Source organism: Gavia stellata, chromosome 7, assembly GCF_030936135.1.
Source record: "Gavia stellata isolate bGavSte3 chromosome 7, bGavSte3.hap2, whole genome shotgun sequence".
Lineage (NCBI taxonomy): Eukaryota > Metazoa > Chordata > Aves > Gaviiformes > Gaviidae > Gavia > Gavia stellata.
Window position 1 is genome coordinate 39,288,683 of NC_082600.1, and position 15,446 is coordinate 39,304,128.

At 47.2% G+C, this 15,446-nt stretch overlaps 2 protein-coding genes across 2 annotated transcripts; one reads left to right on the forward strand and one right to left on the reverse strand.

Moving 5' to 3' along the window:
- Positions 1-355: 355 nt before the first annotated feature.
- SRSF5 (serine and arginine rich splicing factor 5) lies at positions 356-4,929 on the forward strand. Its single transcript, XM_059819302.1, has 8 exons — positions 356-382; positions 938-1,083; positions 1,290-1,360; positions 1,548-1,643; positions 1,997-2,066; positions 3,377-3,450; positions 3,763-3,873; positions 4,038-4,929. The coding sequence occupies exons 2-8, from the start codon at positions 958-960 to the stop codon at positions 4,285-4,287; spliced, it is 798 nt and encodes a 265-aa protein (XP_059675285.1). The 5' UTR covers positions 356-382; positions 938-957; the 3' UTR covers positions 4,288-4,929.
- A 2,164-nt stretch (positions 4,930-7,093) lies between these two features.
- Positions 7,094-12,546, reverse strand: SLC10A1 (solute carrier family 10 member 1). Its single transcript, XM_059819560.1, has 5 exons — positions 12,146-12,546; positions 11,216-11,450; positions 9,550-9,728; positions 8,382-8,578; positions 7,094-7,284 (listed from the first exon to the last, which is right to left on the reverse strand). Exons 1-5 carry the CDS (start codon positions 12,544-12,546, stop codon positions 7,094-7,096), a joined length of 1,203 nt encoding a protein of 400 aa, XP_059675543.1.
- Positions 12,547-15,446: the final 2,900 nt, after the last annotated feature.

A 15,446-nucleotide genomic window follows, 5' to 3' on the forward strand; every position in this document is an offset into this window, starting at 1 on the left:
GTACCGCAGCGGCCATCCTCCCTCCGCGCCCCGAGGGAAGGCCCGGTTACAGGGGGCAGGCAGCAAGGGGCGTTCGCCCACAGGGCTGGCCCCCGCCGCCAGCCCTACGGGAAGACTGCGAGCCGGGCCGGGGCTCGCCCCCTCCCCGCCCTGACCTAGATTCTCTGGGGAAGGGGCGAGGCCGTCGCCTCCGCCAATGGCCGCGCCGCGCCAGCGTCACGCGGGGCGGCGGTGACGCGCGGGGCCGCCTCCATTTTGCAGCGCAGGGGCACGGCAGTCCGGAGTCAGCCGCCGCCGAGGGAGGAGGGAGCTGCCCGCCAGCCGAGCGCCGACTGCCCCGCGCGCCCGCCCGGCTCGGCCCGCACCGAGACCTGCAGCCCAGGTTCGTGACAGGCCCGGGGGCCCGGTGCGGCGGAGCGCGTGGGCCTCCCTGCGGAGCGGAGTGCAGCGCAGCGCCGCGGGCGGGCGGCGTTGGGGGAACAGCGTCGGTGGCGCAGCGGGCTCCCGGCTCTGCAGCCGGCCGGCCTCCGCCGGTGTTCTTGTCGCTCTGTTTTACTCTGCTGTCCTGCGCGGAGCGGGCGCTGTTGGGCGCGGCCCGGGCCGCCATTTTGTGGCGGAGCGATGGCGTTCACTTTTCTTCCCTTGCTCGGCGGGGGCAGCGCGCATGCGCTGGCAGAGGGGCGGGGCCGCGCCGGCCGTAGGCATGTTGTGGGCGGGGCTGCAGGCGGAACGTCGGGTTCCCATTGGCGCAGGCTAAGGCGGACCCCACCTGGCTGCTTCCTATTGGGTCGGAGCGGGGGCGAGGCCGGGCCGGGGGCCTGCTGCGGACTGCGGCAGGGAGGACGGCTGTGCGGGGCGGGGGTGTGCTGAGTCACCGGGCAGGGCCGGGGGCGGCGGGCCGGGGGCGCTGACGGGCTGGGCGCCGTGTCTCCTGCAGCGAGCTCAGCGCCCACAGCCATGAGCGGCTGCCGCGTCTTCATCGGGAGGCTGAACCCGGCCGCCAGGGAGAAGGATGTGGAGAGGTTCTTCAAGGGATACGGTCGCATCCGGGACATCGATCTGAAGAGGGGGTTTGGGTTTGTGGTGAGTGCGCCCCTCTGCAGGGCTCTGCCGTCCCTGTCCGTTGTTGGTCGCTCGGTTCTCATGCGCCTTTGACGTGCGCGAAGCTGCTTTTAAAGATAATGCCGTTAACGTGCTCAGCTAAGTATATTGTGTGGCAAATGAGTATTTGTTAATTTCTTAGAGATGTAATTTTTTACTTTTATGTTCTTGCTGTGGTGGTTTTGCAGGAATTTGAGGATCCGAGGGATGCAGATGATGCTGTCTATGAATTGGATGGAAAAGAGCTTTGCAGTGAGAGGTGAGGTACCCTTATGAGTATATAAGCTTGAATATCTAAAATAAGAAGTGAGTTACAATTAACTTGCGTTATGTTACCAGTTTCATTTAAACTATTGTGTGTGGGTTTTTTTCCCTATAACCGTGAAGGAATATATAAGAAGAAAAATGAAAAAATGTGTAATTTTCCATTTCTTTTTTTTTTCCAGGGTTACAATTGAGCATGCAAGAGCACGCTCTAGGGGTAGAGGCAGAGGGAGGTACTCTGACCGTTTTAGCAGCCGCCGTCCACGTAGTGACAGGAGGTATGTATAGCTTTGAACTGACATAGTTTGAAAAAGAACACTGTGGGCTCATCTGATCCAAGAACTTGAGCTAGAATGAGATATTAAAACATATTGTTCGCCTTTTTAGTCAGTTATTTGATGTGGCAGTAGGATAGTGAGGATTACAAAACTTCTCAGATATGCTTGTTATCTTTATGCTCCCTCCCCAAAGTACTTAATGCTTGTTTTAGATTACTTGGGGCATTACACAGTTAAGTTGTAGTAGTAATGGTGATATGCTGATACTGACTATTGGTACAGCCTTTGTTAATATTAACATGCGGTTATATTTTAATTACTAATAAAAGTCTCAATTGTTTATGTCCAAATAGAAATGCCCCACCTGTAAGAACAGAAAATCGCCTCATAGTAGAAAATTTGTCTTCCCGAGTCAGCTGGCAGGTTTGTTGAAACACGATTAACTATTTTGACTTCGTTTAATCGGTATGTAATGTAATTATTTTGTAAATTAATTAATTAAAATTAAATATAATTTATTAAAAATGTTTATGTAATTAATGTTATTTTAAATAATGTAATTTAAATATTTTGAATGAAAATTAGTTAATTTTAATTTATAATAATAATAAATGTATATATTTGAGGATATATATTTATTTTTTCTTGTTTTTTAAATCCATTTTAACCACATATTAAACCCTTTATTTGCCAGCCTATCTGTGTCGTTGGCCTTATGACGAGGAGTGCCTGTGGGTTATCCTAATCGTTCTGTCTTGGTCACTCTTGGTTGGGCCTGGTTGACTTTCCAGTCAGCTCCTACAATGTCACTTGGCCACCTCTAGATCTGTGTTTGCCGGTCTAGACGTAATCGATGCACTCCTTAAAGTGCCACATTGCAGCGATCCCAGAGCGTTAACGAGATCTGATTCCTAAGTTGAGAGCTGTTCTTCCTGTAACGCTTCCGAATAAAGAGGTCCTGGTCGAAAAGAGTTGAAAGATACGAAATTAGGTGGTCGTTGGAATCCTGATCGCAGTAAAGTGGTCCTTGGTAACATCAAGCATAGAGAATGTCTGGATCCATCAATAGTCTCCTAATAGGGAGGGCAGTGCGATTAATGGCTTCCATCGACTGGGTAGTGTTCGTCAAGTGGGTGGCGAAGAGCCAGTCGGGCATATATCATGACGGTATCTCCGGTCGCTTAATGCAGTTTGCTGCTTGGCTAGCCTAGGGAAAGGTTAATAAAGGTAAAGTAAACTATATTTTTAATGGCATATGGGGCACAAAATAATTGGTGTTATGTAAATGTAATTCTGTATGCATATAAGACTTGTAATGTAAATGGAGACTGAAATAGTACAAAAATATATGGGTAGTATTTCACGCTCAGTCCAGTATATATACAAATGTACTTTTCTTTCTTTCTCTCTCTCTCTCTCTCTCTCTCTCTCTCTCTCTCTCTCTTCCTCTCTGTTCTTTAATCTCTATAATCTTTGTAGACTAATATTTTCCTTAATGTTAAGACACTTTATTAGCATTTTGCTTAAAGCAATATGCTTTTTTCATTTATTTCGTGCCCTGATAAAGATAATTCAATTTTGATAGAATACAAGTATGGCAATTGCCATGTTTGTAATTTATCTAACATCTTCTCTTTCAGTAGTCATAAGTTTATTTTGTTTGTTTTTAACTATTTTTATATAGATAAGTATTCATTTCACTTCTTTGCATAACATAACTGGTCTTGTGTTAGGATCTCAAAGACTTCATGAGACAAGCTGGGGAAGTAACCTTTGCAGATGCACACAGACCTAAGTTAAATGAAGGGTAAGCCTCTAAAATCATCTCTTGAAATCTGTAGAGTAATATTTGTATGTATATATTTGGGGAGGGAAGCTGGCTGCTTTCAGTGCTCAGCAGCTGTTCATGGTTTAATTTAGATACCCTTTGAAAATGCATTCTCTGGTATTTTGGGAGGGGAATTCTTCAATTCATGTATGACAAGGGATGACTACACTGAATAGTGTGAGGTTTTTTGAGTTGTTTTTTTTTTTTCCCCAGAGTATGTTTTGCTCTGTCATCAAAATCACAAGTTGTAATAGTGAGCTCTGTGTTTTTTGTTTTATTTTGTTTCTGTAGGGTGGTTGAATTCGCCTCTTACAGTGATTTAAAGAATGCTATTGAAAAGCTTTCTGGTAAAGAAATTAATGGAAGGAAAATCAAACTAATTGAAGGCAGCAAAAGGCACAGGTACAGATTACTAATCTCTTAAATAATGCTTAAATACTCATTGAGAAAGCTTTGAAGTCGGTGACCAGGCAACCGAACTGGAGACCAGTGAACTGCCTGGTTATTGTCGTGGTCTGTGGTCCGTGATGTTTCATTGCTAACACCGATGCTCTTTGCTTCCACAGTAGGTCCAGAAGCAGGTCACGGTCTCGTAGCAGAAGCTCGTCCAGGTCTCGTAGCCGTTCCCGTTCCCGCAGCCGCAAGTCTTACAGCAGGTCAAGGAGTAGGAGCCGTAGCAAGTCTCGATCAGTTAGTAGATCTCCAATGCCAGAGAAGAGCCAGAAACGTGGTTCTTCCAGTAGATCTAAATCTCCATCATCTGTGGATCGGCAGAGGTCCAGATCGAGGTCCAGATCTGTTGACAGTGGCAACTGAACTATAAGTAACTTGCCCTGGGGGCCCTTTTTTAAACCATACTTGCTAAAACTTGTGGTAAGTATGTGACTTTCTGTGGGGAAGGGTTTGGATGGGGAGGGGGGAGGGATGGGGGAACTTTGTAGATGTGGACCATGGTGGGAAGGGTTATTGACTAATTGTATTAAATGTTTTTTGATAACCCTTTTCTTGCTGACATTTTTTTGTGAATGTCTGAAGTGTATAGTTTGTGTATATTGGCAGAGCTCTTTATAACTAAAGCAGACAAATTTTTTTGTACTCCAGAAAAAGTCATCTGAACACTTAATTCCCAGTATATTCAACTGTGAATAGCAACTCAGAACATTAGTTTAATATCTCAAATTAAACTAATAGCTTTAGGCATCTAAGAGCTCTACATGTGCTGTACATAAAGCTTTATTTCAGAGGGTATTTTTTTGTGGTTTTGAACCATTGTTTCAGGTCAGCAGATTAAGTGCTGGTCAGTACTGGTAATAAAACTTTATTTTAAAAGCTTTTCATTTAATATGACTTGCACTACACTAAGAAAATGCCCATTTCACTGCCCTGTGGTAATAATACTCTATAAAGCACCCTAATTCTTGATACTTAAGAATTAAATAGCTCAAATAAAGTATAAAGAAATAATGTCTCTGCTTCTAGTGTGTTCTTAATAAAGTGACCGCGCCTCATGTCCTTGGACAGTGTTAAAGTGTTTCTTAAAGATGGGTCTACAGTAAAGCTATCGTTGAGTGTTTTGGGCGTGGGGGAGAACTTCCTTTTAAATATATCACGCTGTGTCTGTCGATACTTCTATGTTCTGAAATCAGAACCTTGATAATAAGGAGACTCATGCTGTCAGTTCATAGCAGAAAGTGGAATGGACAAGTCATTTAGGTTTTGATCACTGTTCAGATAATAAGCTTAGACTATAAAAGATTAATGTAGTCAGCGTACTTCATTAGTGTGTGTGAGAACATTGAGGCACGGATAAAGCATTTTTACAGGCATTAGTCCTCATCCTGGAGGAGGAGGGATTTTTAAGTTTGCGGGTGGGAGTACTGAAGCAGTGGCACCCGGCAGTTCTGCATTTTGGTGTTTGTGCCTTAGAGGGGCAACAACCCTTTAATCTCTGTGTTTCTCAAGCCCTCCCCCATGTTACAAGAGAGACCTTCAGAATTCAATTTAAAAATAACATGTTTTCTTACAAAGTGTTTTACAAAGCTACTCCAGTAATCCACTGAAACTTCTAAAAATATTTCTGGAGCCTAGGATGGGCTTTGGATTAGGTCCTAGGAAATGCAAGGTGGTTCTGTTCAGAGCGAGGTCTGGCTTTGGGGGAGGTTAGTGGTTTGGGGTCTCTGCAGGCCCTGCTGCCTTTTCTCCATGCTGTTGCAGAGTTGTAAGTAAACGTGTTCCAAGCTGACCAACAAGAATGAGCTTTTTGTGCCTTGTGAATTCGTCTGTTACGGTAGCACTGCATCAAACTGCCCAGTGCTCCTGGGAACAGGCATTGAGTGGTGGTCAGGCTGGTATGCAGTTAGTGGGATTATTACTAGTCAGCTTTGGGGGGTGGGAGGCTTCAGTCTCAGAGGTTGGTAGTTCAGATGCTGGATCATCTTAAGAGGTATGAAAGAAGAGGGCTTTAACCTCTAAGGGTAGAGGCAGCGTTGACACTCATCTGGGTGTGAGGTTAGCTGCATTATCTCAAGTCTGTTGATCCTTCCTGCTTACTTGAATGATTATGGGCATCTGTGTTCAAGTGGGACTTGGCTCCAACAGGAGCCCAGGTGGCTGAAGGCACCTGGTGATTGGAAAGGGGTGGTGTTTCAGACAGTTCCCTCCCTCAGGCTAAACATGAAGTACTGCCTGCTCTGTAAATAGCTGTTCCAAATTCTCTTTCTAAACCGTGCCACTTGGCTTGCAAGCAGCATGAATAGATTGCTGCATTTTACTAGGGGTTGTGATGACGAACTTTCAGTTTAAAGCAAACTCCCAGGCTCTGCTTTCTGGAGAGTTACGTTGACTTCCGGCCAGAAATGATTCCGCATTTGTGAAGCGTAGGTTCTTGGTATGAGCCTATTTATTCTTAGCTAAGGTGGATTACTTCAGGTTACAATGCATACTTAGCACGTTGGACGTGTTAATGCCAATCTTCCCTCATATTTGTAGTGTGACAATAGCTAGATGGTATCCTGAAGAGGTGTTGCATTTAGTCCACTGGCTCCTACAAATCAAGGCACACCCAAGGCTCATGTATTTTCAGAGGTACAGCTTGCTGGACCCAAACTTGACGTACTATGGCAGTTTGCGTAGCCGGGTCCAGTTTTTGTGGCCTCTGCTACATGGGCAGCAGTGGTACACTGCACAGTGCTCAGGCCTTGGAAAACGGGAGTGACCAGCAGTCCGTGGGCTGCTCAGCTGCACACTTGGGTCTTGGTGGCTCCTGCACTGAGAAACTTTCACACTGTGTTTTGGGTCTTTGTTAGAGAAATTACATTAATCTTGAGCGATGTCTTCAGGAGCTGCTTCCAACATGTGCCAGTGGGACAATTACAGGTAAGTGAAATTAAAAAAGGGAACTGATGGGGGCAGTGGTTTTTTCGTAGGGGCAGTTGCTTGGGAACATGGCCCTAAACTGTGCCAAAGGGTTGTTGTGATGACTTGGAGGTAGCTGGAAGTGTCCCTCACGGGCAGGCAGGGAGAGGCTTAGTCTGTGGAGCAAGGTCTTCGGGAAGTAACAGGGTGCAGACAGCTCCGTGGCGATCCCTTTGTCCGCCGTAAAATGAGCATCCAGATAAAAGTCTTACACGGAACTGCTGGAGGCCGGTAAGCCAGCTGCAGAAGGTGGATCTTGGGGAGGTTGTGATAGTGGCTGCTGCAGAATCCATCTGTATTGTTTTCCTGGTTTCCCACTGTTTCTGCAGGGTGTTGACACTGGTTTCATTTCTTGAGCAGTAACTGTGTCCGCAGCTGCGCAGGTCATCTTTGCTGCATCTGAAGAAAAATGTAGTTAGAACAGGAAGTTCTGAACCCAGGTTATGGAAAGATTGTGACAGAGCTACAACTGGTGTCACTGAGTGATTTAAAGCAAAAGGAAGGAACTTGGAAGTCCTCCCAAAGTATTTAAGCCATTTTGTTTCCAGTCACTTACAAGTCAGAGCCTGGAAAGCCACCCTTTTTATAATAGTCTTGCAAGCACCTGTATGACTCTATCCGATATCAACTGCTTTGCACTGAAGGCACACCTGAGTATACAAATTGAGTGGGGTTTTTTCCCCATTAACAGTCATCCTTCAGCTATAGCTATAAGATAGGGTAAAGTGCTTCTGTAGCAGCTGCTCAGCTGCTTCTCTGTCCCAAGGGACTGGAGAAAGCTGGTCTGGAACATCAGAGAGATGACTGGTGGAAAATCTCATCCAGCAGTGCATTCTTCAGCCATCTTCGCAGGCACTCTGCTGAGCTTTGGCATTATGGACCTGTTGAAGTTAGATGTGAGGCAGACTCTTCTCCATACCAATACCGTATATGTATTTTACTTAAGCTTGAATCTATTTATGTACTTTTCTAGCAAAAGACCCACGTGTTTCCTTCCTTCAGCTGCGGTACTTGACAGTTCTGTCCTTTCCTAGCCTCACTCCAAAAGTGACACCCTTCAGTGAATCTCTTAACAGTTTACAGCAAAGCTGGAATTCGTTGCATTAAAGAATATCTGATGTTCTCATGTAGTTTCAGGGGTGTGTGTGACTGTTCTTCGCATGTGCTCGGTGCAAGTCCTGGCTTTTGCAGGACACCCATCCTAGTTTAAGCACAGGACTCTGAAAACCTCCGAGCACTCTGAAAACCTCCGATAATATAGATAGTACCTAGCTGTACGAAACAGTCTGCTGATACAAGAAGTCATAATTTCTAATATCTTCAGCTACCTATGAATTTTTGACTGTGATTTGTATTTAATGCATTTGGTATGGTAACTGAGTTAAAGGGCAACCTGGTTCTGCCCCTAGAAAGCAGCAATTTGTTGGCAATTATACGTAAGCATATGTGGTTTGGATTGGAAAGTGTAAGAAATACAGGAGCAAAGCTGTACTTGCCACTTGGTTTCTTTATTCTGTCATGGATCCTAAAGACCAGGACCAGCAGAAGTCCTTCTCCAAGCTGGAACAGCAAGTAGAGCAGTGGGAAGAAGTACAGGGGGCCAATGACTTCTGGGGCAAAGGCAACCTTGAGGATAGTCGAGCAAAGCTGTACGTTCTGGCAGCCAGTTTCCATGCACACTGTCCGCCTGCATCTGAAGGAGGAAAAGTTAAATGGATCACAGATTTAATCCACTTTCAAACAACTTAAGAAGAATGCTGCCCACCTTGCTGTTGCAATGCTTCATGTGTTTGCCTGTGCTAAAAGCTGCTTTATCAGGAGCAATGCTGGGATGCCTGGAAGGTTTTGCCTCATGCTCCCTTTGCAATGTGCAGGCAGATCACGTTATAAATGTGGACTTTGTGCTTAATGGTATTTGGAGGCCTTGTGTCCTGTGCTGCGCGCTGCAGCTTCCCACAGGGAAGGAATCTGCTTCTGAGGTGAAGAGTCCAAGGTGTGAAGGTAAAAAATAGTGAGGACTAGCAGGCTTCCTACCTGGATTAGGTAGGATGAGAAAGGGAAGGAGTGGGTTTTATATGCAAGGTTTCCACCCTGAATTCTTGGGGCTGCAGCTGAATGCACTGACTGGTTTGGGGTAATTATCAGCTGAGGAACAGTTGTGTCACTTGGGGTTTGGTCTCTGTTGGTATTCCCTAATTCTTTGTTGTTCTTTGGTGCTATTCATTCTCTGCTTCCCTCAGTTTCATTACTGAGAGCAGAGGCTGGTAATGTATGCTTAGCAGGTCACTAGTGACCTTAAATCAAAACCATCTCTCTGCTTGTTCAGTGAACCTGCATAATGGACTTCCACCCCTTCCGTGGCCATCACGTACCTGTGTCAAAAACTGCTCCAGCTGCCCTCCCCTCCCCGCTGAGCCAAGCAGAGGTTGAACTCATTTCTCTCCCCGCTCAAGGTGTGGGAGTATTGACTCGGGACCAGCTTGCAGCGTGTCTGCTCGTACTCCTAGGGCCCATTTCGGGAGACTGCAGTCAGTGTTTGTTTTACAAAAGCACATCCACGTTGAAACCCATGTTTTCACCATTGCTCCATAGACCAGAGCTGTCATACCTCTCTGTTCCTTCTGGTGACAGAGAGTGAGGGCAGGGGGGAGTGGACCAACATACCGGTCATTAAGCTTGAAGACTGCGGAGAGAAGATAGCCCAGAAGGAATCCAATAAAAGGCATCAAGGCAGAAGATCCCAGGAGGGTTGGTGAGAAAACAGCCGTGATACTGCTTCCCACACTGGCCACAGACAGAGCGATTATTGCAGCAGATGACAGTAGAAGCACAACCACCCCTGCCTAAAATAAAAGTGGTCAAGACATGGAGAAGGTAAAAATTCCCAGGAAAATTTGCTGGAAGAGGCTGCCCAGTTCCCTATCCACCACATATGTAAGTACATAGAGTGTGTAAGTACCTTTCATGGACATAACTGTTACCAGTAGACCTTAAATAACATGTATCTTTCTGGTCTATAGGCAAAACCTCCCATCTTGCTGCACCAGCCACTGGTTTCTCAGGCATTGCTGTGTGTCTCCCTGTTCAAGTCCCTTTGGGGGTCTAGCATGACACCCCTTCCACCCGAAGCGGGTGGGGAGGAAACCACTTTACTCACAGGTAGAGTCTGCCTACAGCAGGCACGGAAGGTGGTGGCTGCGTTGTCACATCATCTCACCGGTGTCTGGTGATTCAGCAGGATGAAGGACCTGGGGAATTTTGGGAGGCAGAATACACAGCTCTCCTGCCTGTCTCTCCACTTTGGAGTCCAGTTTGGACAGAGTTCCCCAGGTGTTCTTTAAAAGCAACTGTCTACCCCCTTCCTCTTTCGTAGAGAAGATAAATGGAAAGGTGGTGTTAGCGGAAAGGAACATGAACCAAGGGTTGGCAGGGCTGGTGTAGGTCACCTTCTCATGTGAGGCTTTTAAAGCTTCTTTTGAAACAGACCACTGTTCGCTGCCTGGGTAGAGGAACCTTTGATGAGCTCTGGTCCTCCTGCATCTGCTCTAGCCTGGCTCCCAGGTTCCCATGCTTCTTAGAGGTTAGTGATTCCTAATGTCAGTTTATCAGGTCTGTTACTGAGTCTTGGCACCCATTTCTTGCCATGCAGTGTCTCCGAGAGGAAGCCTTGGTGAAAGAAACTATGAAAAACAGGTTACACAGCAGCTATCTGGATACTGCTAGTGGAGCTCTTGAGTTAGACAATGGTGTAGTCGGTTATCCGGATTTCCCTTTTGCTGTTTAAATGCCTGATGTACAAAGGAGGCAGGGAGATGATCCCAGGCATAAGTGGGCGCTTAGTGATCTAGTGGCTTCTGCTGGATAGATACCTCATTGATGTGAACACAACTTTGTGATGTGTCTTTTGCCCTGTGCTAGATCTCTGAGAACAGTGGGGTGGGTTTTTTGTTTGGTTGGTTTTTGGTTTGGTTTGGTTTTGTTTTTTTAAATCTGGGGTCTGCTTTGGTTACAGCAGTAGTTGGGGGCAGTGCCTATGAGGCTTATAGCAAAAGGCTGCTTGTAGCAAAAGAAAATGAAGTTAAAACTGAAGCCAACAAAGGAGAGCAAGGTAGGAAGTTGCCTACAAAATGTTGTTTGTCTCTAAAAGGTGGAGGACTTTAGGCAAATATTTTAATGATTAAAGTGGTGAAGTGGATGTCTTGAGTTCTGTCCTCAACCCTTTCATTGATTTGTGGCGTGCCTTAAAGAACATAGTAGTTTTGTGCCTCTATTTTTGAAAACTTCCTCGAGGCCCTTGGTTGAAAGGCAACTAGCACACGATACTTCTTACCTTGATGGTAAAGCCAGTGTACTGTGGTTTCTTCTCATTCAAGATGATGCCGATGGCACAGGGGATTAGCATTAGGACCAGGGAAGTGATTATTCCTTTGTAAGGCACCTTGCCCTCCAAATCACCCTCGTATAGTCCTCCCGAGTAAAGGTACAGAAGCAGAGGCATTAGTCCAATTGCCAGGACCGTTGAGCATGTGGTCATTACAATGCTGGGGTGAAGAAAGGACTCTTCAGTAGAAGAATGACACTTTTTTGTGGAATACGCTCATTTTTCTTACTACCTTGGAGACATGGTTTTAATATAAGACTTTACCTTGCTCTTTCCCAACCTGTCACTGAGGTTTTCCCATCGCTATCAGGTTGTATAAGGATGTGATATGAATAGAGGAGGGGAAGATGATTCAAGTTCTATACCAGCTCAGAAAGGACCTTTGTTATGGGTACAGCTCACACTTCAGAAATTCCCAAGTGACAGAGAAAGTAATACTTAATATTTTCCCCCTGGATCTTGTTTTATCGCTGGGGTTTGTTGGATTGTGGGGTCCTGCTAGTTCAACGTTTCTCTCTCACTGATGCAGCCTCTTCAGACAGTGTGCTCAGTTTACATAACTATATGCTGCTGTATGGATAGATCTAGTTGATATATACTATATGTACTGCTATGTGGAGGCAAAATAGTGTTCCTGCACTCATCTCATCAAAAGCAGCATGCCGTATGCTTCACAGAAAGGTACAAAATCCTATTTTATTGTGAAACAGGGACAAATTGGCTCACTGAGCAATATGGGTGCTTTAAAAATATTCTAGACTTAGTATTTCAGTCTTTGCCCAGCTTCTTGGGGATTGATGAAGCTGATTAAGCTAGCTTCTGAACCAGTTGTATGACTAGATCGGCCTGGGCAATGAACACGTACTCGGCTTGCTTTACCTGAGATTCATGTCCCCTCTTAGTGCCAGGCTAAAGATGTTGGAGAGGTTCCCCCCCGGGCAGCAGCCGCAGATGAGGAGGGCCAGGGATTCTGTAGCACCCAGCTGGAAGATCTTGCCCAATACGAATGCTGTCAAGGGCATGATGCCATACTGAGCCATTACAGCAATTGCCACGCCTTTGGGTTTCCTGAGGTGAGTTGTGATCTTGGCTATCTCCATCGTACACCCCAGAGATACCATGATGACGAAGAGGACCACAATAAGGATCACATTCAGGGCTTTGTCCGTGGCCTGCTGGCCAAATGCAAATGGTGGTGCCACACTGGTCAAGGAGGTGCTCTGCGTGAGACCTGGGCTCCAAAGCTCCGGGGTCTCAAAAGTTCCCTTGGTCGTGTTCATCCTGCTGAAGGGTTTAGAGGTCCCTTCTTCTGTAAGTGGCTGGGAAGGTGAGGAAGGGATTTATTCAGAAGTCCAAATAACATCCAATTAATGCAAGCAAAACAAGAGCTCTCCTTCTAGCTATCACTCTTATCATTCAGCAGCTGTTGAAACAGAAGTCCATCTTTGAGCAACTGGCTGTGAACCCCATTCACTTCAGTAATACGTTGTGCAGTTTGTGTAGCTTCTGCTCTGGTCCCTCACCTCTTCCAGCATCCGCTCTCACTATGGGAATGAGGGCATAGCTGGTAAGAGCGAGAGGGAGACTTGTTCAAAACTGATAAAGACAGGCACTTCACAGCAGGGAAAGTGAACCAGAACAACCTTTGTTTACAAGATACTGCAGAGGCCAACGCTTAAAAACATGATGCATCCAGGGTACTTTATTTTTAACGAGGGTTATAAAATGCTTATGCTTCTGGCCACAAATCAATCTCTCAATAGGAGGGCTAGGAAGAAACTTCCTCCATGGGCAAGTAGTTTCTCTAGCAAACTCTTAGGGGCCTTCATGTCTCTTTTCCCGATGCGGTAAGTCTGACATTGTTTAGAAATTTTCTGATTGCATATAAGAATGAATTCTCCAAGCCTCACCAACATCCAAAACATTATTCCCTCCATAGCATTGAGGGGAGGTTCTGTGTGGCAGGAGCCTTAACCGACCTCTGCAGCGCAAAGCTGTGCTCGCTGCAGCACAGCAGTGCTGCTTTCAGGGCCTCAGGTGCTCTGCATCGTGATGAGGCGAGCGGTGCAGGCATCACCCAAATTCTCCAAGCAAAGCCATATAGGCAGCTTTTACCCACCCCGGACCCCTGTGCTTTCAGTACAAGGCTGCACAGCGCGACATGCATGCAGAGCTCTGGTGTGCAGGGAAACGGGAGCTGGGCGGCTGGTGCTCGGGCAGGAAAAGGGACCAGAGAGGTGGCTGATGAAGATTGTTCCTCCAGCTGCTGCAGAGGTGACTTCTGCTCATCCTCCCACAGCTCCCTGTCCCCTGGCTGTACAGAGGATGTGCTTCCCTGCATCTGCCATGATGGGGAATGGCACATTGCCTGCCCCGTCCCCAGGTGCCATGCTCCCTAATCCCTCTGCAGGTTTTGCCTTCATTTAAGGCATTTATTGCCTGCAAATCGACCTGAGACAACTCCTAGTTCTGGTGCGGGACTCTAGAAACATACAGTGCTGAGCAGATTAAACTAGAGTGAAAGGAATGCCGTTACCTTACATGCCTGTGGATGCGGCTGGGGGGGGCTTCGGTGAGATTACCTGCTGCTCCATCCCTTCCTGGCCGAGCTCGGTGAGCGATAGCACTCTTCAGTCCTTCTGCTCCAAGAAAATCTTTCCCCCTTGGCAAAATCTTGTCCTCTGTTTGCAGAATATAAAGCCTGGGTCTAAAAGAGCCTTGAGGCCAGGGAAGTTGTTAACTGGTAGTTGTGTTATAGGACTGCAGTCTTTTTCTCTCTGCTGCAGGACTGGGGAAGGGATTTTAACCAGGGAGGTCTGCTGCAACATGGCTGAGTTCTAAACCCTTTCCTGAAGGGCCTTATAATGCTGCAGTAATATGTCCATCACTCCTATTCATCTGGGAGCTCAACAGGCTCAACCTCTCCAGCCCCATTGCTCTGGAAACGCCACTGGCGCAGGCAGGAATGTTGGAGCCTTTCTTCCCCACTTGCTCTCGCTTGGACTGGGAACTTTGTTTTCCAGGCTGGCAGCCAGGACGGAAAAGCACCGACGACAGCTCTGGAGCCCAGCACGGGCATCTCCCATCGAGCGGGGACGAGCGATGCCTGCAGCAATGTGGGACAGAGCTGTGCCAGCAGCTCCCCGTGGCTCTGTGCATCCATGCCCGTGGCTTCTCCTACACCCTTGTGAGCACCACACCACCATGCCTGGGAACAAGGGCCCTTCCTGCAAATCACAGGCGGTGCTTTGAGACCTCTCGGTCCATCGCTGTGGTGGCAAAGAGTACTGCCCAGCCCCGTTGCCTGGGCCCTGGCTAAGCAAGCAGGAGGAGGAGGCCTGCAGTACTGCACACGTGTTGTTTTTCCTTGGGCATCTGCAAGATTTCCAGGCACAAGTAAGGGCTGCCCAAGTAGCACGTGGGCACGGCCCATAGGAATTAGCAGAAAACGCAGGAGCAAAGCACACAGCAATTTCTTCTCTCTTTCTCTCCCTCCCTTTAGGTTTTTCTCCCATAGATCCCCAGTCATCCTAAGGAAATGCTTGTTTTCGCTGTGTTTGCCTTTTAGCTGTGCGCTGAATTTTGTCAGAAGATGCGAGAAAGGTCAAGTCAAACAATTAACTGGTTACAAAGCGTTGCTGCCTCGGCAGCGCTCAGACCCCCCTGGCAAGCTCAGTCCAGCTCAGGGTTTTAAAACAATGATGTCGTAACGCTCTCGCCCTTTGTCTTTGCAGGGCTGCAGAAGAATGTTTCAGCTACCCCAATAATTAAAAAAATGCCTGCTAGTTGTTTGCTCTTCAAGTGTTCCTGCTGGTTCCCAGTGGTTAACACAGGAAATGCCACGGGAACCAAGGGAGAGACTGGTCGAGAGAAGCAGAATGAATTAGGATCATTATTTCACCCTGACTCACGCTGGGGATGTCCAGTTGTTTCACATGGGCACTGGAGCTGGGGGTTTGTGTTCAGACATGGCCGAAGAGCTCCATCTCAGCTCTAAAGCCACTGCTGGCTGCGGTGGAACCTGGGATCTGGGAGGTGGGAGCGTGGCTGGAGGAAGGAGCAGCTCCCATTCCTGGAGGCAGGGGGGCCGGGTGGTGCATGGGCATTCTGCTGGTAGCCTGCGACGGGCTGCTGCTGACCATCATCTACCTCGGTTCAGAGGAGGCTTTGGCCTCGGAGG

Excerpts from the sequence above, each read along its gene's own strand:
- SRSF5 (XM_059819302.1), top strand. The coding sequence starts at position 958 with ATGAGCGGCTGCCGCGTCTTCATCGGGAGGCTGAACCCGGCCGCCAGG. Across the intron at positions 1,361-1,547 it reads AAAGAGCTTTGCAGTGAGAG|GGTTACAATTGAGCATGCAA; the intron begins GTGAGGTACCCT and ends TTTTTTTTCCAG. Across the intron at positions 1,644-1,996 it reads CGTCCACGTAGTGACAGGAG|AAATGCCCCACCTGTAAGAA; the intron begins GTATGTATAGCT and ends ATGTCCAAATAG.
- SLC10A1 (XM_059819560.1), bottom strand. The coding sequence starts at position 12,546 with ATGAACACGACCAAGGGAACTTTTGAGACCCCGGAGCTTTGGAGCCCA. Across the intron at positions 8,579-9,549 it reads GTCTTCAAGCTTAATGACCG|ATGCAGGCGGACAGTGTGCA; the intron begins GTATGTTGGTCC and ends TTCCTCCTTCAG. Across the intron at positions 7,285-8,381 it reads CAGAATAAAGAAACCAAGTG|ATGCAGCAAAGATGACCTGC; the intron begins GCAAGTACAGCT and ends ATTTTTCTTCAG.